Below are 25,651 nucleotides of genomic sequence, written 5' to 3' on the forward strand. Positions count from 1 at the left end.
TGCCATATTTACATGGCAGAATAAATTATGTAGATTTTTCTCTTAAAAATAAGTGCCCTCAGTGTTTTTCCTGGGGCAAAAAGGTACTTGATCTCATCAGCATACTGCTGTCGAATATGTATTGGGTCATATCAGACCCTTTGCAGCTGAACTATGGACACGTTCCTTGGGTTCTTGCTTTGTTGATAAGTCCATCCGATTGATGACCTGCAGATTGCATCCAGCAGGGGACAACTGGCCTGTCTGTCAAGAGGTGGATAGTCCTTTTATATAAGGTATGTGTTATATTTAATACGCAATAAATTACAGTAAAGAAGTGATAATTTTGCTGGCAGAGAGACAGCAAAATTTTTATTACAGGATTTAGGTACACTGTAATAAAGCCTTTATCCTGTATGAGCCCGTGTGGAGGAGCATGTTCACCTTTTTCTACAATTATTCATTAGTTTCATTGATGTGTGGATTAGTCCAAGATTGTCTAATGAGAGTTACACTAAAATTTCAGTAGAACCCATTCACTGTATTTCTGTTGGGAACATGTTGTCATTGCCTGGTTATTGTGGTTGTATGGCTTTGTCTGTGATTTGAAGCCAGGTTCACCTTTACGGCATAATTGTGATGCACAGTTCAGTGCAAATCTCTGGTTCTGTTGCTGCTTCAGTCTGTACACATTTTTTTGCCTCCTGTGGGACGAGACTGATGCCTGCTCACATGGGTACCAGAACTTGGAAGTATTTCAAATAACCTTGTTTTTGTGAAGGGCTGTAATAGATTCCTAGTTACAATAAGATTTTGCAGGAAATCTGCAGTGATTTGTATTAGAACAAACGTTCACATGAATAGGTTGAAATACCAGCAGCTTAAGTGACTAAAAATGTCTTTTAAAGGAGAGTTCATTTGTTATATTTCTTGAGATGCTCATGATATTTTCAAGTAAAAATCTAACAAAGCTGACTTTTCAATTCATTGAATGTTATAGGGACGGTGGCATTTAATTAGTATAATTACTTTTTATGGGTTTTACCATTCATTTATGTTGGGTTTGTTTTTAAGTCTGGTTCCCCCATGGAAAGTGTTTCTTGGATCAAAGCACTTAACCCAACAACAATATATCAGTTCATTCTGAACTTGATGACAATAAACCTTTCATCAGTCAAGTGTAGATAGAGATCTGCAGTCTTGAACGAGGTGCTGACATGTGGCACATGGATTTATGTGTCTGTCTTTGTGTGATGGTCCTAGTCTGAAACTCCCAGGAGATGTCATCCTGCTGTGGTCAGAGTATGTTTCAGATACCAAGAGAGTTGATGTCTTTTCATCATCATGTCCTTCCTTTGCAGTCTGGGGATATTTTATCCTTTACTTAATATCATTTATCCTTTTTCAATTATATTAACTCAGTCTCTACAATTTGCTACTGTTACCATTTTATCTTCTGTTCTCTGAATCTTCATTTACTCCCTGCTGTTTGGTCTGGATAAATAGTGGAATATTACTGTTTACATTCTAGTTTTTTGATTGCATTGTATGGCCAAAACCTAAAAGCAAGGTGAAACAACTGAGAAGATACAAGATTGCAATTTTTACATTTTATGGTTTCATTCAAAGCCATCTGAAATAGAGTTCCCTAAGAATTTTAGTAGGTTTAGACTTCAGTTTTAGTTGGGGAAGTACAGATTAGCCTAAGGCCTACTGTATCTTCCTGATAAATTTTATTTCTTGTTGCATGCAATGCCTGGAAGTCCTTCATTAAAAGACATTTTAGAGATGAAGATGAATATATATTTGTATAAAAAATTTTACAACACCAGAATGCTCTTGATCTCTAAGATGAAAATATATTCAGAATAAAGGCCCCTACTAGAAAAAAAGGAAGGACCTGCTCATTGAAGATAATGGGTGGCTTTAAGTACTTTCCTGGGCGAAGATCTGCTTTAAGGTGTATTGCAGTAATGATTTTCTCAGAACAGAGGGATGCTTACACTGGGAATGTGGATGTTATGATCAATAAGTTACCCAGGTTTTGTAAGCCAAAAAAACACACACAACATACTATGCAAGTTTGTTATTAGAGTGTAGAATTATATGAGGAAAGAGGATAGTGTGTCCTATTTCCTTACTTGTGTGGAGCATGAAAAGAGCTGCTCATAGCATCAGAAATAACAGCATAGCCTTTCCTGAAGACAATTTTTTTTTCTACATACTGAAACATTGTTTTTACCAAGTTCATATGTTTGCTGGCAGGACTGCTGTTATGAGGGAGTTGGAGAGGCTGGGTTGTTATAAAATTCAGCATGGATGAGTGTTAAGTTCTGCACCTGGGTGGGAAGCTCCCCCAAGTAGGGGAGCAAGAGTGGGGACTTACTGATTGGGGAGCAGCTCTGCCAAAAACGACCTGGAGTTTGTGGTGGACAGCGTGGCACCTTGGCAGCAAAGAGGGCCAGCAGCCTCCTGGTATGTGTGGTCAGGGATACATCCAGGAGGCTGAAGGAAGTGGGCATCTCCCTCTGCTCAGCTCTTGTGAAACCCCATTGAGGTAACTGCATCTGGTTTGGGTGTAAACTGGGGGGAGCACAGCAGAGGGCTACAAAGCTGGTCAGGCAGGAGAAGGCCCCCAGAGAAGGCTGCTTAGCCTGGAGAAGAGGTGGCTTTAGGGGGACCAAGCAGCAGCCCCCAGCACTTGATGGAGAAGCCAGAGGCAGGCTCTAAGCAGTGGTGCATGTTAACATGGTGGAACATTAGTGATGAATTGCAACAAGGGAAATCCTAACTAGGTATAAAGAAAACAAATTGCTGTTTGTGGAAAACTACAGAAATAAGCTTGGTGTCTCTTTTTTTTTTTTTTTTTTTTTTTTTTTTTTTTTTTTTTTAGTATGGTTTGCTGTTTTGTACTAAGTTCTTGCTCTCTATTATGTAGCAGAAGAGAGAGGGAGGCAGAAGCAGGTAGTTGTCTCCATCAGGTCTATAAAAGAATACAGAAGAATATTTTTGTCATCAAATATTGAGGTAAAGAGCTGTTTTTACTAAGATGGTCAAAGTGAGATAACTATACTAATGAAGCTGAATATGTTTGAGAATACAGCAGCTCTGAACTGGCACAGCAAATTACCTGTAGCTGTATAGACAAATGTGAGGAAAATTTTCAATTGATTTCTGAACTGCCACTTGATAGGAATAGAGGCATCAGTTACACTCATCTGAGCATATCAATATTTGGATGAATTTTCAAGGAAAAAAATTAGCTCAGTATTATATGAGTAAACTGATGAATACTGAATATCTGTTTTGAGTCCAGATGATACTTTTTTTTTTTTTTTTTTTTTGAGATCTTTAAAAGCCATTTGATTTAATAACAGATCTGACCAGTATCACTTCAAATAGTACGTAGCATTATCTGAAAGTTTACTTAGAGGAGAGCATTTTGTGTAGATTTCACACCGAAATTTTTCTTCACATCTATAATATTACCTGGTTTTCTTAATCTAATCTAAAAATCCCATTTCCATAAATGTTCCTGCAGTCAAGCTGTGCCTTTGTGAAGTGTCTAGAGTTAAGTCTGGTTGTATTGTTCAGTAATTTCTGTTTGGCTTAGGTTTTTTTTATATTTCAACATCACAGAGATGTTGAAGATTGTTTTATAAGAAATGTGATAATGCTTTTAAGTGAAGGCCTTGCTAAGACTCAAATTAATTGTACTGATGATATTTTATGTGGGAGAAAATGTTTCATATCTTTCAGAGATGTACTTCAAAGCTGTAATGACACTAAAGAGCTTGATCACCTGATGCTTTTGGTATGTTTTAAGATATCACAAGTTTCATAGTCTATACACTGAAATATGCAGACAACACTTTTCATTACAGGGAATGAAGAGCATAGGTACCTACTTTTATTGCTTGTTTTTTTGAACAAAGCTTTTACTTTAATACTATACATTACAATGTTCCCTCTCATGTTTCCCTGATAATTTTACATTGAACTTGAGGTCCAGATTCATCTCTTCAGAAAAAACAAAAAAAAGAAGGGAATGAGGAGACAGCGTGGGAAATTTTAAAAATCATAAATAGCCAGACAAACAGGAGATTAGAGAAGGCAAAGAGCACAGCAAGGTATGTGTTTTCAGAAGAAGAATCAATCTTGCATTATATGGTAGATGAAAAAAAGATGAAATAAGTAAAAAGAGAGTTAAAAAGAAAAAGGGAGTAAGTAAAATATACTTCAGTTGGAAAAAGAAATAAATTTTGACATACAAAAAATTTACCAAAGTTGGGCAAGGCAGAGAGACGGAGAAATAGATCTATAAAAGCATCTAAAATGGAGAGTGGGGGGGAAAGAGATTTTTTTCAAGGTGGTGTCTAAACCAGTTTAGGATGGATGATGATGAAGGAGTAAGAGCATCATCATGCTCAATCCCATAGGATTAAGAGCAAGTAATGCCTTCTGGAAACATGTTTTCAGTAGTTGCATTTCTATGCTTGTAGCTATGCTTATTTTCCAAGTAATTTTCTGCTATGAATAAAGCTTGTCAGTGAAGAAGCTGATGATGAAATGCAAAATAGAGTTCACTTCTACATAAATGTAATAGAACTGATGAGTCTGAAGTCAGCCATCAGGTTTGGAAGATTAATCTTGAGAGATAGTTAAACCATGCACTCCTGACAGCTAGCAGTGGAAATAATCTTTGAAAAAAATCTTCTGAAGGAAAATGTAATTGTGTCCTAATCTAGCAGTCATGACTATATGGTCCTGCTGCTACTGCTACTACTGAAAAATAAGTAATCTTTTGTATGGGCAGGGGTCCCAATCTCTTTTCAGCTTCTGAAGGATACTACAAGTCTGTCTGTGGCCCTTGTTTTATCTTGAAGATCCAAGGAAATGTGTAAATATGCATTTTAAATTGCTGTCATAAAAGTAATTACTCCTGTCATGTTGAAGTTGCATTTTGATCTCACTGTAAGGAATTTTCTGCTGCCTCAGACATTGCTTAAAATTCTAGATTCATTCTAGAATTCGTCTATACCTAGGCCCATGTCTTGGTCATTCACATGACACATGCCCACATACTTGCTTATTTAGCAAGAATTAGAATCATCACCAGTCTCTGTAAAAATGTCTGACTCTGGATGTGTGAGTATCAGTCACCACGTTTTGTTTTCCAGTGATGCTTGAGGTCTTTTTTCATGGGGCCATGAAATATTTCTTTACCACATACAAGCCTTCTGTGTTTAGTGCTATGTTGGTGTCTGGTTAGATGTCTGATTGATTGGAAATCTTCCCTGGAAACCCTGACTGTCTCAACTGACTCCTTATGAAGCATTCTTTGGTTAAATGCAGTATTTTGACAATCCTCTAAAGATTTATTGCTGCTAATAAAGTAATCTGCCATGTTTACAATTTGGGAAACAGTGCTATTTTGTTCGAAAGTTGAGAGAAATAGTTGTGTTTATTTTAAGTAGTGGAAAATAAAAGTTTAACTGTATTATACTTAAATAAAGAACATATATATATAATTTTCTGGGAAACAAATCCAGTGAGTAGCAGCTGTCAAGGCCTGTGTCATGATTCAGGTAAGTGTTACTATGTCCTACCCATGTATAAGTAAAACAGCTTCTCCTTCTGCATCTTCTTTTTGCTTCTTTAAAAAAGAACTAGACCCAATGAACTAACATCACTAGTTTTCTTTTTTCATTTATATATATAAGGCAAAAAAGGAAAATAGTGTGTTCATTTCAGGTCTTTTCAGCATGGAAGTAATCTGAAACCCTGACTTGCCTTCTTATTTATTTATTTGTTCATTGATCCCCAGAGTGTTCCTTATACAAAAGGCTCACTTTATCACCAGACAAAGCCACTGTGCAGGGTTCTTTAAACCTCACAGCCACCGAGGCTTTGATTGAGTTGCTTGTGCATAGGCACGACCTGTTGATAGAGACAACCACAGTTCCCTGCCCAGTCTCTACAGTGTTTCCAGAAGTCTAAGGGTTCCCCATAAATCAACCCTGCTTGGAGGAGTGGGTACTGGGTGAGAATAGGAACCTGGGAATGAGCAACTAAATTGATCTTTAGCTGTGTTTAGATACTCCCACCTAGGCTGTATGTGTCCTTCTGTGTGTAATACTTTGATAGGCATGATGCAAAGAGCAGTCAGAGCACTCTCACTTTTTCCCGGTTCTTTACATAACTGGACAGATATTAATTGCAACATAAAGCTCATCTGATTGTGTTTTCTCATATTTAAAGGAGAAAAAAGACCGACGACATTAATGTCTGAAGATGAACTTGTTGCCTGATGTTGAAAAACTTATTTAGTCATTAGTTAGCGGTGCTCAGGGATTTATTAGTCATGGTAATGTCTCAAATTAATTGAAGAACAGAGAGCATAATTAGGGCACTTTTTTGCCTAATTACTGTTAGCTGTATACATGCAGTTTACTTTGAGATTATGAAGCTGGTTGAACTGTTTTAAACACAAGTGTGTTGAAAAGCAGGGTCTTGTTCTTATTTATAAAATCATTAAAATCAACACCCAGAGTAACACGTAACATAGCATGATGCTGTGAAGTGAACTTTGTAAATGGAGAAAGGATTAAGTATTATGTTCTGTGTATATATGTAATAACCTTTAGATGAATTTCTCTTCAATTGTTTTCCTTTCTGGAATAGTGAGGGAGAAGGGAAAGTTCTACTGTAAAAGCAAGGGTAGAGTTAGCTGACAGTAGGCATTATGTGTAGGATTTATTTTAACTGCAAAGAAGTAAGAAGGTGCTTAGCCCAAGTTAACTGTTGCTAAATATTTGAACAGCATATCTGAATTGAACATAGTTTTTGGTTTTTCTTTTTCTGCTTTGGAATCAAGTTTGCTCTCTTCTGTCTTCTCTTCCAAACCTCATCCCAAATCCTACAGAAAGAGCTAGACTTTGCAATGTGAGATGCAGAAATTTGGATAAAAGGTCAGCAGTTCTGAACCATCTTGTTTTCAAAAGTGAATGTTTTTTTAAAGAACTTGGTCAGGCAACCTCAGCTGGATCCTGGTTACACCATCTCAACTGATCCTGCTGACTTTGTAATTCAAATCTATTTAGAATGACAAAGATCAGTAATTCAGATTCCTAGAAACTAACATGGACACAGAATCCTGTTGCTTCCATGTGTCTGGGTGCTCTTTAGGGGACCTTTATGCAGCTCTCCAAAAAAACCTGAATTAAGAATTCAAGTTGGCAGGTCTTGTGTGCTCTGCTTTATTGGAGGGCCATACAGGAGGCTTTTCATATATTCTGGTAACTTCCTTTTTCCAGACATCACAATTTCTTTCTTGTCTTAATCCTGTGGCTGCAAATTAGTGGCTGTGTCTTAGTAATGAAAAGTATAGAACTGGATGCCATGAGCACTGCAGAGACATTGTAGTCTTCATTGCACAGTCAGTGGTTTGGGGCACATATTAAAAAAAGACTTAGTAAGATGGTATTCTGGTAGTGGCATGGCTTAATCACTGTCAGTCATCTCTGAAAATGCCAGTAAGATAGGAATAGAGTGAGTAAGAGTAGTGGTTCCTCCCAATTTGGTTGTACTAATTTCTGATTTTTGCTAAATCCTTTGCTGGCTTAGGTAATGGATGAGTGAGCCACAGGCTTAAGCTAATATACTTAGTAGTGGCTGGAAAAGCTGCCAAATGCTGGGATGGAGTATTTCTCTCTAACCTGGGAATGACATTATTAATAGCTTTCTGTAAGATATCATTATCCTCATCTGAATACCTGTTTGTAGTTGATAATTTCAAAACTGGGAGAGGACCAGAGGTCTTCCAATCGAACAAGACAGAAAAGATAAATCTGAAATGTATTTGTATTAGTATCTTTTTTTCTTGTTATTTAGATATACTGAATAGTTTATTTAGATATAATAAATAGTGGAAAAGATAGAAATAGAGAGAAGGTTGCTCAGAGAGGTTGGGAAGTTTCCATTCTTGGAGGTCTGCAAGTCCCAACCTGATCAGTTCTTGAGCAACCTGTTGTGATCTCAAAGCTGGTCCTGCTTTGTGCAGAAGGCTGGGCTAGAGGCCTCCCATCATCTCTTCCCACTTGAGTTGTCCTGTGAATCTATAAATAAAATTAAAAATTCTTCAAATTGCCAAGATATTCTACTGAGTTCAAGTGGAGGTATCATGGTTGTAACTCCTCTTGGGTTTAGGTGGGAATGACCCAAGAATGACCTCTTGTACTTTTCATTTTGGCTAAGTGTGTACTTTTCTTAATAGAGATGTGGAAAGAACATTAAAGCAGGACAAAATTGTGTCATCATCACTTCCAATCCTCTGCAAACAATTGCATTGATCCTGAGAGTCAGGTGCCCTGGGGCTGTACGGAGCTCTGGTAGTTTCACTGTACTTTCTGTGGTTTGTGGAATGGAGGATAAAAATAGGAAGATGAGGAGGTCAGTTTTGTAGTCAGCATGTCTTGTCTCTTAGGGAGCTGCTTGTAAGTGAAGTTTTACCAATCATCATCTTAATGTCCCTGGGAAAACGCTGGGATTGCCTCTGCGCTCTTAACAACTGTAAGCTAATTTATGTAGTAATTGGATGACATAAAGTGCAAGCAGACAACACGTGGTAACATAACATGAAAGAGATGGCAGTAGGTAGCTTTGAGGGAAAAATAGTGTACACTTACAAAACTTAGCTTCCTACTTCTTTTAGTGCTCCCATTAGTGGGATCCTGCTAATGGGAAATGTTAAATATTTAATAACTGACATTTCTATAATGTCTATGTAGTGCGCTAAAGATTCAGTATTTTAGGGTGCATTTCAGTTTAAAAGAATGAAAGCACTTTTCAGACTGTTACAGAGGAAGCTGTCAGTGAACCTTGTATTTAGATTGCATATTGCTCTCAGCTATAATAGACTCTTGTAACTTGATTGCAGCAAGCTAAGTATGAAAGTCCTGATATCCAAGTAGTGCATTTTGTTCATCAGCTGGGAACCTACTGAGCAAGCTCCCTATTGCACTTTCAAATTAGCAGGCATGACAAAACCACTGAGCAGTTTCCACAGCTGTGACAGTTGAAATTTTGGTGAGACTTTGCTAGTGTTACCTGAGAAGTGTTGCAAAGTCTTAGGAATACTGACTGGTTTGGTGCATTCCTGCAAAGAGTGCAGGAAAAAACAGGTTTGCCTACTCCATCACTGTCCTTTCCTGACTTTTTTCTGTTGTTTGCTCCTGAAGGCTCAGTGTTACTTCCATGTGGAACCAACTTGTAGTCTTAATTCCTGTGGAAAATTAACTGAAAAATTCCACCCTTAGTTTTGGGGGCAGCAGATGTCTGTGTAATTTAGAAGGCCTTAAATCCCTTTCGAATAATACACTAGTAACATTTTTAGTTTTGCCAGACAGTACAAATTGATACAAGGACAGTAATACAATTCCTTTCTTTTACTGGAATATCTGTGCTTACTTTAACATTGGAACTGATTTATATGGATTGCATATGTTCTGTAATAACTGCTAGCCAGTGCCCATTTGTGAAGATACCCTGGATGACTGTCAGGTACTGCTATCGGTCTGATGCACTTTGCTTGACTTGAATCCCTGAAATTGGCTGCATGAGTAATATACATTGCAGGCTTTAGCACTGAACAAATACTTAAGTCTGTACTCATTTGGTTTGAATGGAAAGAAAATGACTTCCAGGTGTTCTTTGACCTTCCAGTGTTATCTGAGTGAATCTGGAGATGCAGTCAATCTATTGTGATTTTTATCTAATGACTGGGTGATTAACTATATGTTGCTCCTTATCTAATTAAAAGAGGGGCAGTAACTGAATGTGTGTTTTCACTGTATGTTTGTTTCATCTTGATGAAATGAGTAGCTAACAAATGAACTTGACTGGAAGGAATGGTACAGCATTTTAACTATACCATGGACACATGCAGATACGTAATTGACACATGACTGAAGCTTCTGTGGATGTTTAGTCATGGTATATGGTGTCACATTTGTTTGCTTTCTTAAAATTTGAATGGGTTGAATAAATATGTGAGTATTTAGAATGGAGGCTACTAGATTCTGTTCATGTTCTAGACACCTGGAGGTATTAGCATAATTAAGCATCCCTTAGAACTGTTAGCACTCTGAATTGACAATTAAGTACATGTAGGGAAAATATAGGGAATTACCTTTTGCGTTTTAAAACAGGAAAAGGCTGTCAGTAAGAGGATGCCTACTGCTGCTTCTATGGGTGTAATTCATGGCTTGAGTTTTCTGTGTGGGTGATGAGTTAATGCCTCTCTTGATCTGTGTATTGGCTTACGGTATCTACTGACAGAAACCAAAAAGTTGGTGTTTTTAATAAGGGTCTTCCTCTTTCTGTTGGCACCAGAATTCATTTGGATTTTTGTAAAGTACTGTAAATAGTGTTTAATATTTTATGAGTTTCTTCTTCACCTCTTGTTTATTTAGTGTCACTGTTTTGTTTTAGGTTTCCCTAACATTGTTTTGTCTTATTCACTCACCATAGAGCTGATAAAGCAGATGATGAGGATGATGAAGATCTGACAGTGAATAAAACATGGGTCCTTGCACCAAAGATTCATGGTGGGGATGTAACTCACATTCTGGACTCCTTACTTCAAGGATATGACAATAAGCTGCGGCCAGATATTGGGGGTAAGTCTAAAAAATAATACAGTAAACAGAAGATGTGAACCAGAGATGGGGTGCATGTTCTCAAAGATGGGAAAAGTCCTCTCAGTGCAATTTTTAAAACTTACTATAGCAAGCTAAATGTAACAACAGTAAAATGCAGTGGTTTTCAGGAACTGGTAAAATAATGTTCTCTGTGAGAATAGATTTTTTATGTTCTACTTACAATCTCATTTTCTTATTGGGATTTGGTTTTTGGGGACAGTGATCAATCTATAATACAACATTCACAGACAATTATAATTTGCTTTGTTTTACTAAGATCTTCTGATGGAAAGAATAGTAGATATAAACCAGCCATGGTTATTTAAAAATGTGTTCTTGAGTCTATAGGAGTTTATTGCAGAACTATTCCTAGATATTTTTACTCTTGCTGTAGAAAACGCGTTCTCTTTTGAGCAAATTTAACTCAATCCATTTCTCTTCTTTCCTTACATCAGATTTTGAAAAACTTCACAAGAATCTAAAAATATATCTTTTCTAGAGGAATATAGGAAGGAAGATTGCATTATTATAGATGAAACTCTAGATGCAGCTAGTAGGAAGGAAGTTTTTTCTTTTGATAGACAAAATGTCAATTGTCGTGTAATTATTAAATATATTAATAATTTAATATATGTATTTAATATATTAATATTTGGAATAATCTTGTGTTGAAAACAAGGAATGCACAAAAGTTTGACAGCTCTTTTCTGTCATGTGCATGCTGGGTCAAATTAAGAAAAATAATATATATTCTCTGAGTTTGTTTCCTGAACTGTGAGGGGAGATGTGGAGGACAAATATTTGTTAAATACTTGGCATTCCCTATCAAAGGAATGCCATGTAAGCCTGTAAGCTGCTTATACAACAAATAATACAACAATCTAGACTTGTTTCATTTATGTAGAACAGGGAGATGCAATCTCAGATGAAGTATTTTCTTTTGAAAGCTTCTGACAATTTGTTTTCTTCCCCAGATTTCTTAGTTTTGTTTTGTTGTTGCCTGTTACCCTGAAGATGACTGGCAATTTTTCTCTCACTGTCATAAAGTAATCACATATGAATCTCATGAAGTTTGTTGTAAGTCTGCTTACACATTCATTTAAATGAATTATGGCAAACATTTAGACAAGAAAGATCTTCCAGCATATTTTTCCTTAAAATCCCAACATTGGATAGATGTATAGTACTACATATTTTTATATTATTTTTTTTCCTTCTGACTGCTTGATGTGACAGACAGCAAAGGGATTACGAGGGAATAAACTGTCTCCACTAGGATTCCTTCTAATTAGCTTGTAGGTGGGGAGGAAAGAAAAGATAATTCTCTTTCTTTTCTCTTCCCATAAAACATAGAAATACATGGAGATAAAATAGAGGAAGAGGAGCTTATTCTGTCATGCCAAATGAGTAAAGGAGCACTGGAGAATTTTGGTGTAATCCTTACTTGCACTTTTATGGTTCTGTACTGTCTTGATAGGGCAAGAACCCTGCCTTGTTGTAACTCTGTGTTTGGATTTGAAAAATCAGTTCCCAAAAGAAGACACTTGCTTCTCACTTCTCTCACATAACTTCTCCCTTTATTTTTCTTCTTCACTCTCTTGATGCAATACTGATGTACCAATCTGACCTTTGCTATCTGGGACCTCTCTCCATCCAATATATTAAAACATAAGGTTCATGAGTAATCGTCCAGAATGCTGAGGAGATATTTGAGAATATTCATTTTATTGCCAGGGGAACAAATGTTGAGAGCAAGTCTCTTCTGGATAGAGGGGAAGTTGCAGAATTCTGCCACAAGGTAGACATAGGTTGGACAAGGTTGGACAACATAAGATGAAATTTCCAACTTTGGAGGAAGGCATCAAATTCTTTCCAGCTGCTTGGGAACTGAAGCAGATACTTAACAGCTAGGAAAAAAAAATTAGGCTATAGTGTTCATCTTAGTCTGCTTCAGTTATGGGGATAAAATCTGGTGTCAGATTCCACATCTTCAGAGTATGTCAGTACTTGTACAACAAGGTTATTGAACTGGAATTCTAATTATCTTTCCAAGCAATAATATCCCACAGAACATTTTTACTATTGAATTACAAAGCTCAGTAACAATGGCAACATTTTTTGTTCTGAATCTGGGCTCTTTGGGTTTAAATACCAGAGCATAATTTTGCTTTCTTCCTGATGCTGACACAGAATTTCAGCATCTTGGAGGGAGATAAGGGGTTTCATTGTTTAACATGCAGTTAGTTAAGGAAGGTAATATAAGAGAGCCAAATGAAAACTGAAATATCAGAGGCACTACTGAAAATTGGTAGGAGAAAACCACACTTTGTCATTTTCTGTTTGTCTCATTCAAATATCAAGGAGCTGTGGTTTCTTAACTGTTGCCATTTGCTATGTTTCTTAATCGTACTAGTCTTAAACTCAATTTATATAAATATACTTCGAGATGTTTGGAGCATAAAGGAACTAGTATTAAAGTACCTGTTACTCAGTATGAAGTAATGGTAGATACCAGATGAAATCTCTTATCTTTAGTATAAATGCCTTTAATTACAGGTACACTCTTGGCCTGCTGATGTGTTAATAAAGCAGTGATATTCTCCCTGCAATGTTACCTCCTGACTCCCTGTTTTTATAACCCCACTGTTTCAGCTGCAGCCCTGCATCAAACCAGCCATTACTTTTCCAACTTTCTTTTTTAAAGGAAAGGATTCTTGCTGCACACTGTACCACCTCTCACAGCCTAGGGACACAAATATATTAATGTTAGGTTATAAGTATCACATTTTTTCCAGCTCTGTGTGTCTCTGTGTGTTATACAGGAGGAACCCAGTTGATCAGTCTGAAAGCTTAATTAAAACTAGGAAATAATCATCGCATATCTACTACTCTAATAGAGTGTTTTCATTCAACACTTTGAGGAAGGTCATCACTGATAGATTTTATTAACAATGGTGAGGATGGTTGATTGGATACCTAGAGAGTTGGATACCAAGAGAAATTTGGGTAGTTGCAATTACCCTATGTGCAGGGTGTGGGTATGTAATTGCATCTTTGTGCACTAGTGCTAAAGCTCATGTACTCAGGGATATAAAGTACTCAGGGATATAAAAGATACATGAACTAAAAGAGGACTTTGAAGAAACTAATGGAAACACTAATTCTGAAAACACAAGGGTATGAAGGGGATATTGAACAGGTGCTCTTAGTGTAGCATTGATGAAAGGATGGTATAGGTAGGAAAGTAATAAGGCCAAATAAACAGGAAAATATAAAGGAAAAGTAGAGAGGTATGCATTGAAATTGAAGGAAATTGAAATAGAAGAGCAGGATGTAGAAGAACAAATGTAGTGAATGCTCAAGGTACTGGATGTGTGCATAGAATTATAGAAATATTAAAAATGGTGGGATAGGAGTATTTGATAAAGATGGGTTTCTTTTAAATAAAAAGGTAAAAGAACTGTGGAGAACAGTGCTCTGATTTTATCAAAATCATCTTGAAAAGTCTTCAGAGATGGAGCTGGAAGCCTGCTGTAGATGCTTGGGGATGAGTTTTCAATCTAGATAGCCATATAGGTAGCACTCTTAGATAACTGGTTGTGAGGATTGCATTATTCCATTAAAAGGTCTTACAAATTGAAGCCCTCTATTATTTCTGAATGTGGTAGTCACCTAATTTATTTGCTGAATAACTGCTTTATCACCAAGAAGAGATGCTTCTTTTGGCAGTTAATGAGGATTTATAGAAAGCATGCTCAAGGAAAATTAGCCTGGATGAAATTATCAAAAGTGGTCTTAGTTTAAATTAAATAGCATCGTAAGTACAAATGGAAAAAAAAAAAAAAAAAAAAAAAAGGGTAACATATCTTAGACCTTCATTCCAAAATGGGGAATTGTGGTACTGGTTAGTGAATTTAGATGGAGTAACATGCTACTGGATAATGTTGAGGACTGGAGTAATGAAAATAAATGATATTAAGCAATAAAAAATGCAATGTTCTGCATTTTTTAAATAATTATAATATTTTTTGTCAGGAGACTAGGGTTTATGAACTGATAATAACTGATGAGGAGAGCCCTTTTGTGCAGTATGCAGAGGTATTTTGTGTATCAAAAGCTGAAAACCAGGCATGGATAAATGCAGGTTAAGAAAGAAAGAAAGAGGCACTTTTGGTAGCAAGAGGAATTACTAAAATAATCTGTCAGTGACTGATGTAGATTTTTATCACTATGGTTTTTCTAATTAAGAGTAAACATTTTTTAAAGTACAGGTTTTCAACTCAAGCAGGGGTCCAGAATCAGTCTGTGTATTGTGTTTGTGTGGTGAGGTTTTGGTGGGATGGAGGAGCTGCAGAGGTGGTTTCTGTGAGAAAAAAGCTTCCTGCGTGTCCAATGGAGCCAATGCCAGGATGGGGCCACTGCTGGCCAAGGGCAAGCCCATCAGTGACAGTGGTAGCACCTCTGTGGTAATGGCTTTAAGAAAGGAGGAAAAAAACCCAACATGGTGATGTAGCAGACAGAGAAAGGAGTGAGAATATGTGAGAGGAACAACTCCTTAGATGGCCAGGTCAGTGAAGAAGGAGGGGGAGGAGATGCTTGAGATGATGGAGCAGAGATTCCCCTGCAGCCCGTGGGGTTAATGGCGGAGCAGATACCCACCTGCAGCCCCTGGAGGACCCCATGCTGGAGCAGGTGGGTGCCCAAAGGAGGCTGTGAGCCTGTGGAAAGCTTACACTGGTAGAGGTTCTGGTAGGACCTCTGGGCCTATGGACAGAGGAGCCAATAGTGGAATAGGTTTTCTGATAGGACTTGTGGCCCCGTGGGGTACCCACACCGGGAGAGTCTGTTCCTGAAGGACTGCACCCTGAAAGGACACGTGGTGGAGCAGTTCATGAAGAACAGAAGCCCATGGGAAGGATTCGTGCTGGGGAATTGACAAAGGACTGTCCCCTGTGGGAGGGACCCCATGCTAGAGCATGGGATGAGTGTGAAGAGACCTTCCCCTGAAGAAAGTGGAGCTGCAGAGCCAAAATGTGTGAGGAACTTCACACAAGCCCCACTCCCCATCCCCCTGTGCCACCAGGGACAAGAGACAGAGAAATCCAGATAAAATTAAGTTTGGAAAGAAGGGAGGGGTGGGGAAAGGTGTTTTAAGATTTGATTTTATTTGTCATTGTTCTGCTCTGGTTTGAGTTGTAATAAATTGAACTAATTTCATCACATCAAATCTGTTCTGCCTTGGACAGTAATTGCTGAGTAATCTCATTGTCCTTACCTTGATCCATAAGCCTTTTATTATATTTTCTCTTCCCTGTCCAGCTGAGAAAGGAAGTGATAGGGCAGCTTTGGTGGGCACCTGAAATCCAGCCAGGGTCAACCCACCACAGCCTGGGGGTTGTGCAGCATCATCCCTTACTGGAAGAAGGGTAGTAGCCTGTGCTGGGTGAGAGATACTTCTTTCCAGGTTTTGTTTCTTGTTGGGAAGTTAATGTTCACTCTTGAATTCCAGGCACAAGAGTGACTTATTTGTTATATTTATTTCTTGGGACAAGCCCATCCTTAGCTATGTTCTTGTTTTAGATGATGCTCAATACCAGTCAAGCCTTTTAAAGCAGAAGAAAAGTTTAGTCTAGTGAAGGAAAGGTGTCAAAGCAGGAAATCAGAAAGTGTGAGTAGGAGCTGATGACCCCCGTGGTGCTCTTATTTCTCTCCTGTTGTGCATACAATCTGTTGCCCTCTCACCTTCTTACTTTACTCTAGCTTGGCTCATATGGTCTTTTATAGTAAATATTTAGAGTGGGCAAGCCCTTTCTCTCCTTCCTGAGAAGCTTCTGCAGATTTAAAGTGCTATTTTACACTTCCATCAGGATGTGTTAAATGGTCTTCTTCCTACTTGTATTTTCAAGGCAGATACCAAATTTTAGAAGTAAAATAAGCATTCATAGTTGAAAGAATCTTCTCAGACTGTCTTTCAATGTTAGCTCTTTGCAGAGAGTAAATGAACAGTAATAATTTTGTGGATGTCAAATTAGTATCTTCTAGTATCAAAGATATCTTTTCCTCCAGTATTCCTAACTTTCATGGCCTCATATCACTTCTAATTCAGGAACGAAAGAGGAATGAATTCTTTCTTCTTCTTCACAGCAGTCCTTTGTACCATACAGAAGAACTAAGGTAGCAAAACCAAGCTCTTCTAGTTTTCTTGAACTAGATCACTTTCTCTGGATCATTTGGGTCAATTAAAATAATTTCAACAGAGGCAGATTTTCAGACTCTTCACTAGCTGCTATTAGCTCTAATAATCTTACTTGGAGCAGTATGGAAAAGGCAAATTGAACTCTGTGGCACGTACAGGAGAGCCCTTGTGGCAGATCAAGTATGCTGCAAGCTGGAATTTCATAAAACTGACACAACTCCCATTAAAAACTGGCTCACTGACAGGTCTCAAAATCTAGTTGCTAATAAGGAAATGTCAGTAATTGGGCTGTCTATAGTAGGGACTCATTGGAAAGTCTTCATCAAGAAAAATGATATTTTGAGTCATTTCAGCAATGAATGTTTGTAGTAAAGTTGGCGGATGACAAAAGGACTGTTGGAAAGGGAGAGAAATCAGCTCCTTCAGTAAAATTGGAGATAGAAAAATTGACACAGGGAAAAAAAAAGTAGGTGGGGGAGCAAGCCTGCAGGTCATATTTCAAGGTGAAAGATTATGCATAGAAAAGTAGGGATTTAGGGGAAAACGTAGCTATTTGGTGTAGTATAATATTTTAGCTATGCATCCCCTGAGCATTTTTCTGAGAAAAGTCCCTTTTTGAAAAGGAACACAAGTAGAAACCTGGAAATGTTCAAGAAGCACTGCTAACACTGTTCAAAAATTTACAGTTGGGGTGTCTGCAATTTAAGATGGATATTGAAGCAATGAGCAACTTTAAAAGTTTAAGCTGAACAAATTTTCTGTAGGTTGTATTTGTAGTATGTGGTGTGAACTGTTCAGCATACTTAAGGAACTTTTCAGAGGTGTCCTTGATCACTGTATGTAGGTATTTGCAGCTGAAGAAGAGGTTTGATACATGGCCAGACAGTGCTGAAAGTTGGAATCAAAGACCTGAATCTCAGAACAAAATGACACTTTTTAACACTATGGAGAATTAAGCATTTCCTACTGACATGGAGAAAAATAGGGAATTCAGCATTTATTGAGTAATGAGGCAAGATACACTTTGATCCATCTCCCTGTGTTCTAGTCTAGCAGTAAGGATGCTGTTATATAGATAGATAGGGTTGCAAAATTAAAGGCAGAGGGTATCTATTTGAGAGATGTTACACATGTAAAATTTGCTATGTTATATATATATCTATATACACATATATGCATTGTATATTTTTCCTGCTCTACATTTTCAGTCTGAGGGTATGAATTCTTGTGTTGCCTTCCTTTATGAATCCTGCAGACACTGAAAGCATTTAGTAGCTCAGGAAGTAATTTTGATTTTTTTCTCCCTGGAGATAAATTGTTTTACAGATCCTTTTTAAACTTTCCGTGAAGCATTCTGGAGACAGGATGGCAATCCAGTGACTGTGCTCCGTAGTGGTACAGAAAATCCTTTGTTCAGCCTCACTGGTGTGTTTTGCTGTCAGGCTCAGGGTCACACCAGTAACTGGATTTGGAATAAGGGAGAATTTCCTCCTATGTAAAACTGTCAGGGAAAAGGTATCTTGGGTGCCACCTGTACTTCAGATGGGACTTTCATGGGAAGTCACACTTTGCGCCCTTCTGTAATTCTGTAAGAGCGTGTTTGGGAGGAGAATGTATTTGTAAAACTGTGAGAGCAGTTTCCCTCTCTTTTTAAAGAAAAATAAATTTGGAAATGTTTAACTTTTCAATGACTTTCACTTGAGAAACTTTCAGTTTGGTGTTTAGATCGGTGTATTAACCAAGGTGATAGAAGGATATTAGTAATCCTTCGGTGTATTATCTTTGCATGAATTGAAATCTGCTGTGAAAAGTTTTGGGGTTTTTTTTGTTATACATTTTCAGTAGCAATCAACAGAAAGCACTACATATTGATTCCTTGGAGTTGATAAACACATCTGCTCCTAGACTTTGTGGTTTGTTGTATGAACAATTTTTTCTAAACAATTTTTTCTGTTCATGATTGAATTTTTATGCTGAAAGACAGTATTTGGTTTTGTTCTGTTTTTTGTTGTTGTTGTTGGGTTTTTTTCTGCTTCCTTTATACTTTTTAATTCTTTTTATACTTTTCATACCTTTCATATCTATCTTCTCTCTGTTCATAAGGCTCAGGTGGGGATTGCATTATGAAGTAAAAAAAATTCATTTTGATGATTAACAATTTGTATGGAGTAAGGAAGCCAAGACTTCCATGATCCTTCACAGAATTAACAAACCAGAGATGTAATTATTCTGAATTTAATAAAACTGTATCAGGTTTGTTTTTGTTTTAGTACATAACTTAAATTACACTAACAATGTACAATTAATTAAATATGTGTTTATTATGGTTACTGTTTTGTTTAGTGAGAACTACGATAATAGAAACAGACGTCTATGTTAACAGCATTGGCCCAGTTGATCCAATCAATATGGTAAGTTCTGATTAGTGACAGAAAACATCTGAATGATGCAATGAGTTAATATTATGAAATAATTCTAATCTCATTCAAGTACATTTCTTTATTTCTTTACTGTGTATTCTTATGCTGTTGGGTATTATTGAGATTCTTGCAGAGACACACAGACTGTTGGCAAGTGTTGTAATTGTTAAAATATGTCTTCTCTGTGTGGCATCATTTTTATTTAAAAGACATTGTGTCATGTACTTATTTTAGTTTGTTTTGAACATTTTCACTATGATTGTTTACACCTGGCTCATGTCTTGCCCAGTATAATTTCCTGGAGCTACTCTTAATATATTAACAAAATAACAATTGACCCAGCATTTGTGTATAAAACTGTATTCAGTGCAGTTATCTATTATTATTTTTCAAATTCATAGAAAGAAAAAAATTAATAAGAACTCTTTTGTCCTCTTTTTTCCATGTCTTATGGGTCCTCTTCTGTGTGTGTGTGTCTGTACGTATAGCTGGTTTCTTCAGAAGTTTAGCCAAGTATCTCATCTAGTTTCCAGTAGACCTGTTGAGATGTGACATATCTGTTTGGTCAACACTGAATTACAAGCAATTATGAGGAGGTTGGGTCTGTGATCTTTTGTTAAAGGACGTAAATTTTTGGTCATGATGTGCATGAAATGAAATGGTGGTGTTGAAGGCTTTAGAAAGGCCTTGTTGCATGACTTCTCCTGGGGACCACTGCCCAGAACTGCCCCTCAGGCAAGTTGGAGCTCAGCCTCCTCCTGCCTTTTTCCTTTTTCCTCTCAGAATTGCTGACAATCTGAATTTACACGGCAGAGTAGTGTTTTGTACAGTCTGAGGTTGGAATATGCCAGTGCAGGGGCCCTCTGAGCATTTTTTAATAGCACAGGATTTCTAGATTATTATTGAGGGTCTTGTGGTTTACATGTACGCTGTCATGTTTGGGTGGAGAATATTGACTTTCAGTGTTGAGAAGCCAAGTAGAAAAACTATGAATAGAGTCATAGAATCACAGAATGGTTTGAGTTGGGAGGGAACTTAATGATAATTTATTTCCACCCCCTCTGAACAGGCAAGGACACCTTCTACTAGACTAGGTTGCTTAAAGCCCAATCCAAACTGGCCTTGAACACTTCCAGGGAGGGGGCATCCACAGCTTGTCTGGGCAATCTCTACCAGTGTCTTGCCACCCTCACAAAAAAACCAACCAACTAACCAAACAAAAAACCCAAAAAGAACAAGTGAAACAAACCAACCACCACCACCAAAATGTATATCTATAGATAAATATCTATAGATAAATACATGTATAAATATATACGTGTGTCTCCATAATGGTATGGATAATACGGATAATGGTGCCAAAAGTAGATGATGCAGATCTGTGGCAAAGGATATTCATTCCAGCAGAATGGTCTAACAAGTTTATGACTGTCAATACCTGTGGACGTGGCAGGTAATGTCTCAGGCCAGGGCTATAAGGCATGAAAGAACAGAAGAGTGATGGGGGAAACTACAGTTTCCATGTCTGGTATAAATGTTGTCTTTGGCTTCTTCTGTTTTCCTTAAGCAGTCTTTTTCTTTTGCTTCTCTCCACCTTTTCCTCTTCTAAAGGAATTTATTGTGGGAGCAAAATGTGTGGACAGGCAGGTAGCTATCTGTCAGGAGGTTATAGCAAAGGGCGGAGGCTTCCTTTCCCAGTAACCACTGTGAGTCCTTCAGTCTGTGGCCAGCAGGTATTGCATACGCTGGGACTGAAAATGAGAAGTGCTTATAGGTTCAGCTTTCCAGTTTTAAAGAACCAACATGCTGGTTTTGTAGGGTAGTGCTGCCCTACCTCCCATGCCCTCCTCTTGTCTGTGCAGCCCCTGGGCAATCTCCCCACTGCTACACAACATGGCCCTTCCTGTGCCCATAGCCCCTTCTGCTTGCTCAGCCCAGAGCCTGGGAGGCAGTGGTATCACATGCCACACTTGGGGTAGTGACAGTATCAGCCATGGGACTTTGTCATGTCACTTGTTTAGAGGTGTCCTCACATCTGCTAGAGCTCTTCCTAGAGCTGAGAGGTGATGCTGTTGCCATGGCATTAAGTGAAACCACTCATACTGGCTTTTACTGCAAGGGGAGCACCATATTGAGCAGACATACTACTTCATTAGAGAGCAGGATCCTAATGGTTGTAATGTACATCAGCTGCATGTTTACTCCTCTAACCTTTTCATTTCTTTTAAAAAAATATAACAATTTTGCCACCAAAAGGTAATAAAGTAAATGTCATTAGGACATAGAATTTTAAAAACTGTTCCATGGCTTACAAAAATGGGCAGTGAAGCACTTAGCAATTTAAATTACAATTATGAAGGCCACAATGGCCTTCATAAAAGAACAATTACTTCCACTGGGCTTGGACTCCAGGAACTTGGATCATATGAGCATCTAACATCACTACAAAAATAAAATATTTATGAAACAAAAAGAATCCATATATATTTGCAAATTATTTGATTAAAGTTTAAAAAAAAAGAGATGTTTTTGGGAACAACATTATCAGCAAAAAAAAATAATTACAGATTTTACCCTGCAAGTTTTCCCTATGTGAGCTGTTGGTTGCATTAGGAAGGCATTTTGCCTGGAGTCAGTATTATATGGGATTGTTAACCAATAATACCAAATTGCCTCCATTTCAAGAGCTGTCCTTAGCCCTTCATTTGATCACTTAATGTGAGAACACATATCCGTGATTCCTCATTGGATTACTCATTTGCCAGATGCATTAATTCAGTCTGGCAAATGATGTCCTTAAACTATTTAGTTAGGTACAATGATAGAGAGAGAGGATTTTTTCTAACAATGATGCTGAAGCAGCATATCAAGGGAATATGTTTGAAAGCTTCACATGATAAATCCTATGAGTGGAAATGAACATATTGATATAATTCAATCTATTTTCTTCTTGCTATCTGATAGGCTTCCATAAAAGGGACACTTAAAATCTATGTCTGGCATTCATTACAGTTTGTTTGTGTAAGCTGTTGTGTTTTTGCTTTCACTATTTAATAAAGATCTATACAAAATTCTAGATGCTATAAACACTCCATGCTTAAGAGGTTTTTTTTCTCCAGCTTATGATCTCTTTAGGCGTCCACAACCTGAGTAAACACTTTAAAGAAGTGTCTGGAGCAGCAGAGTAGTTAAGTTTCTTATACTCAGTAAGTCTAGAGATTTTTGAATGTCTTTTCAGAGCTAACCTGTGCAATGCATTGTGCAACGATGATGTAAAATGCAGGTAAGTGCATTTTTATGGCCCAAGTCTTGATCCTCAATAGCTTTGTAGTGGTCTAGGGATTTCTTAGCAGAATTTAGACATGCAATGAATATTTAGAGCCTGGTTTGCCTCTATATGGAATCTCATTCAGTTAAACAATGTAGATGTAATTTTACTATCTTTCTCCTTCCTTCCCAAGTAGGGCCAAGGTAAAAAAAAATAGCCACTGTTTGATGGTACAAGTAGTAGAGTCTGACATACAGTTCCTGTGTAGAAATGCGTGTTGATCCATGTTGTCTGTGGGGCTTATTAGTTTTTGATGCTCTCTCATACATGTGAAGCCTGTGTGTTCATAAATACACACAGTTTTGTGCTACTGGTGCCCAGAGGGGTACAGGGTGAGAACCACGGCAGCACCACAGCTTTTGTGCTTTGGCAAGAACATGCAAGTGTGCAGTTCAGTGGTCTAGGAGAGGAATGGAATGCCTTTTCACCTTCATTTAACTAAAAGGATACCTAATTTTGTACTTCCTATTAGATTGAAATTCTCATTACAGTAAGGGACTGCTACACCAAATGAGAAATTTTTGGAGAGTGAATGCAAGTAAGTTAAGTTCCTTAAGAAGCAGTAATGCATCCTTATTCAAAAACAGAGCAAAGACAAAAATTTATACTTTCCTTGTTCTTCATGTCTGTTTAATCAAGTTTTATCTAATAAATGGTGGAGCAATATTCAGGTAATAAGAATGGGGGAAGGATTAGAGGCAGATCATTTCTCTAGAGATGTATAGACTTCATGATGGACAGACAGACTGAAAACTAGCCAAAAGAAAATGCTCTACCTGACTGTCTAGATCGGTCTGTGTGTGAGTATGCATACATATATATATATATATATATATGTATGTATGTATGTATGTATGTTTACAGAAAGAAAATCATGTTTTAAACTTCCTTGGCTTTTCCATGTGTTTCTAAGTTATGATTTAACATTTTGAAACATTATGGGATTACCATTTCAGTGTGTTTGAGGGCTTGGTATTTTTTTCTTCCGATGCAGATGATGCTCTCTATTCAGCTTCTGTATTTCTTACCCAGTATTAGAAGATCCAGACTGAAAATTCCAAAATAAACTTCTAGGGCTGCATTTCACTTAAGTATTTCAATTTCCTTCTTATTTTCCAACATTTTTGTCTCTTCTGCAGATGATTTAGCTTTTACCACATGATCTGTGCTAGTTAGCGACTGAAGGGTACTGTGACCGCAAGCTGAAGGCCACACTTTGAAGCCTAGCAGCACTCTTATTTTTAACAAGATAGCTAAACCACTGAAAAAATCAAATATTCACAGAATATGAAATGTGTTGCTTTGGTAAGCAGACTGCATGTCCTGGACACTGTGAGAATACAAGTTTTTGCTGTCAAATTGACCATGCTGATAGTGAATTTTACATATCCTTTGAGTTCTAAATTCCATTTCACTCTCCAGTTACCGTAACTAGCAGCAGATTTTCATGTTTTTTTTCTAAGGTATTCAAGTACCAGGGTGTTTGGTGTTCTAATACAGATTGTTCCATGTTACTGTATTTATGGAAGGTGCTTTGTGATTAAGTGTGTCACTGCAGTTACTTTGCTAGTTACTGAATTTGTATTGAAAGTTTGAAGGTTTTGTACTTTTACTTTACAGTGCTAAATAATTTACATCAAGTACAATAGAATATAAGTGATCATGATTCAAATATACATTATCAGAAGCTACTCTGAAACCCTGTACTAAAAGATGCACAAACTTAGTGTGCATTATTCTGTAAATATATTTTAAACTCTTTTTTTTTGATGTCATTAGATTTTTTGTTATAGAGTGAATAGTAACTAGCATAAAGGAAAGATGAGGGTTAGAGACACAGAATAGATACTGAAATTAGTAAGGCCCTAATCCTATAGATACCCAGGTATGCACTCCAGTTTACATTTGTGAACCATTTTGTGCAGACTTAAGGATTTAACAAACACAGTAGGAAAAAATCCAGAGAACTGTGTGAAATGAGAGATGATCTGCTTCTCTCCCTCCCTGTCTGTCAATGAGAGCTGTGTGTCTCCACAGCTCTGTACAACAGTTCCATACAGGAAACATAAACGAAACAAACCATGGTGCCACCCAAATGCTGCAGTGTGTGTGTAGTGATGTTTCAGGACTGGGTGAACACTGCTTGATAGGACTTGCCATGGTTTGTGAACTGCATTTGAAGCTTTTCCTGCAGGTTGGAATCACTTTCATATTTGAAGGTGACCATTTGGAGGAGAACCATTGTCTCTGAGAGCTTGATGATGACAAACTGAAAGGAAAAGCACGAAGGGTACACTTCTGCCTACATTTGGGAGTTTTCCTAAAGTTGTATGGGTTCAGTGTGCAAGCACTGCAAATTTTCAGTCACGTGTGTGCATTTTGTGTGAACGTGTTACATTCTTTTTCAAATGGCAGGAATATTTGTTCCTAGATCAAGACAGAGGTACCAACAAGTACTTGAGTATTACCTGTTTCTTATTGTACAGTATTTCCCTTGGACTAGCCTAGAATAAGATTTTTTTTTTCCCAATTTACTGTTTTCTTTTGTTTAGGGAAGAGAAATTCCTATAATTTTGGTGACTATCAGCACTACAAACGATCAATTAATTGACTGTTATTTAGATGAGTGCTTGAGGTTGATGGATACTGTCCATTTACAGCAGATGAGTAAATGTTCCTTCAGTAGGCATGAGGTTTTTTTCTTTGTTATGAACTATAGTTAAGTGTCAAAACCCATATGTCTGTTAGTATTTTCTTATTTTACCAGCTCTAAGACCTGGAGTAATACTTCACAAATACAATTTCATTAATGTTCTCTGTTTTTTGCTGAAAAAAAAATCCAACAAAAAACTTAAATTGATTATTCTGGCTTGCAGGCAGCTAGTTTGTCTACTGCTATTGCAAGACAACTCTAAGCTTGCCCTGTTCAGTTTCAGGGGAATTGGCCAAGCACAGGCAATATTCTCTTACCAGCTCAGCAGAGCACAGCAGTTCCTGTGTTGCTCCTAATTTCTGTGATCATTTTGCA

The 25,651-nt window shown here is 37.5% G+C and overlaps 1 protein-coding gene across 1 annotated transcript in view; it reads left to right on the forward strand.

The window, feature by feature from the left end:
- The window catches only part of GABRG1 (gamma-aminobutyric acid type A receptor subunit gamma1), a 56,448-nt gene that overhangs the window by 5,786 nt on the left and 25,011 nt on the right, over positions 1-25,651 (forward strand). Inside the window, exons 2-3 of the mRNA XM_071743629.1 lie at positions 10,510-10,658; positions 19,219-19,286. Of these exons, the coding sequence (XP_071599730.1) occupies positions 10,510-10,658; positions 19,219-19,286 (217 nt within the window). The remainder of the gene's footprint in view (positions 1-10,509; positions 10,659-19,218; positions 19,287-25,651) is intronic.

This window comes from Heliangelus exortis, chromosome 4 (assembly GCF_036169615.1).
Source record: "Heliangelus exortis chromosome 4, bHelExo1.hap1, whole genome shotgun sequence".
Taxonomy (NCBI): Eukaryota; Metazoa; Chordata; class Aves; order Apodiformes; family Trochilidae; genus Heliangelus; species Heliangelus exortis.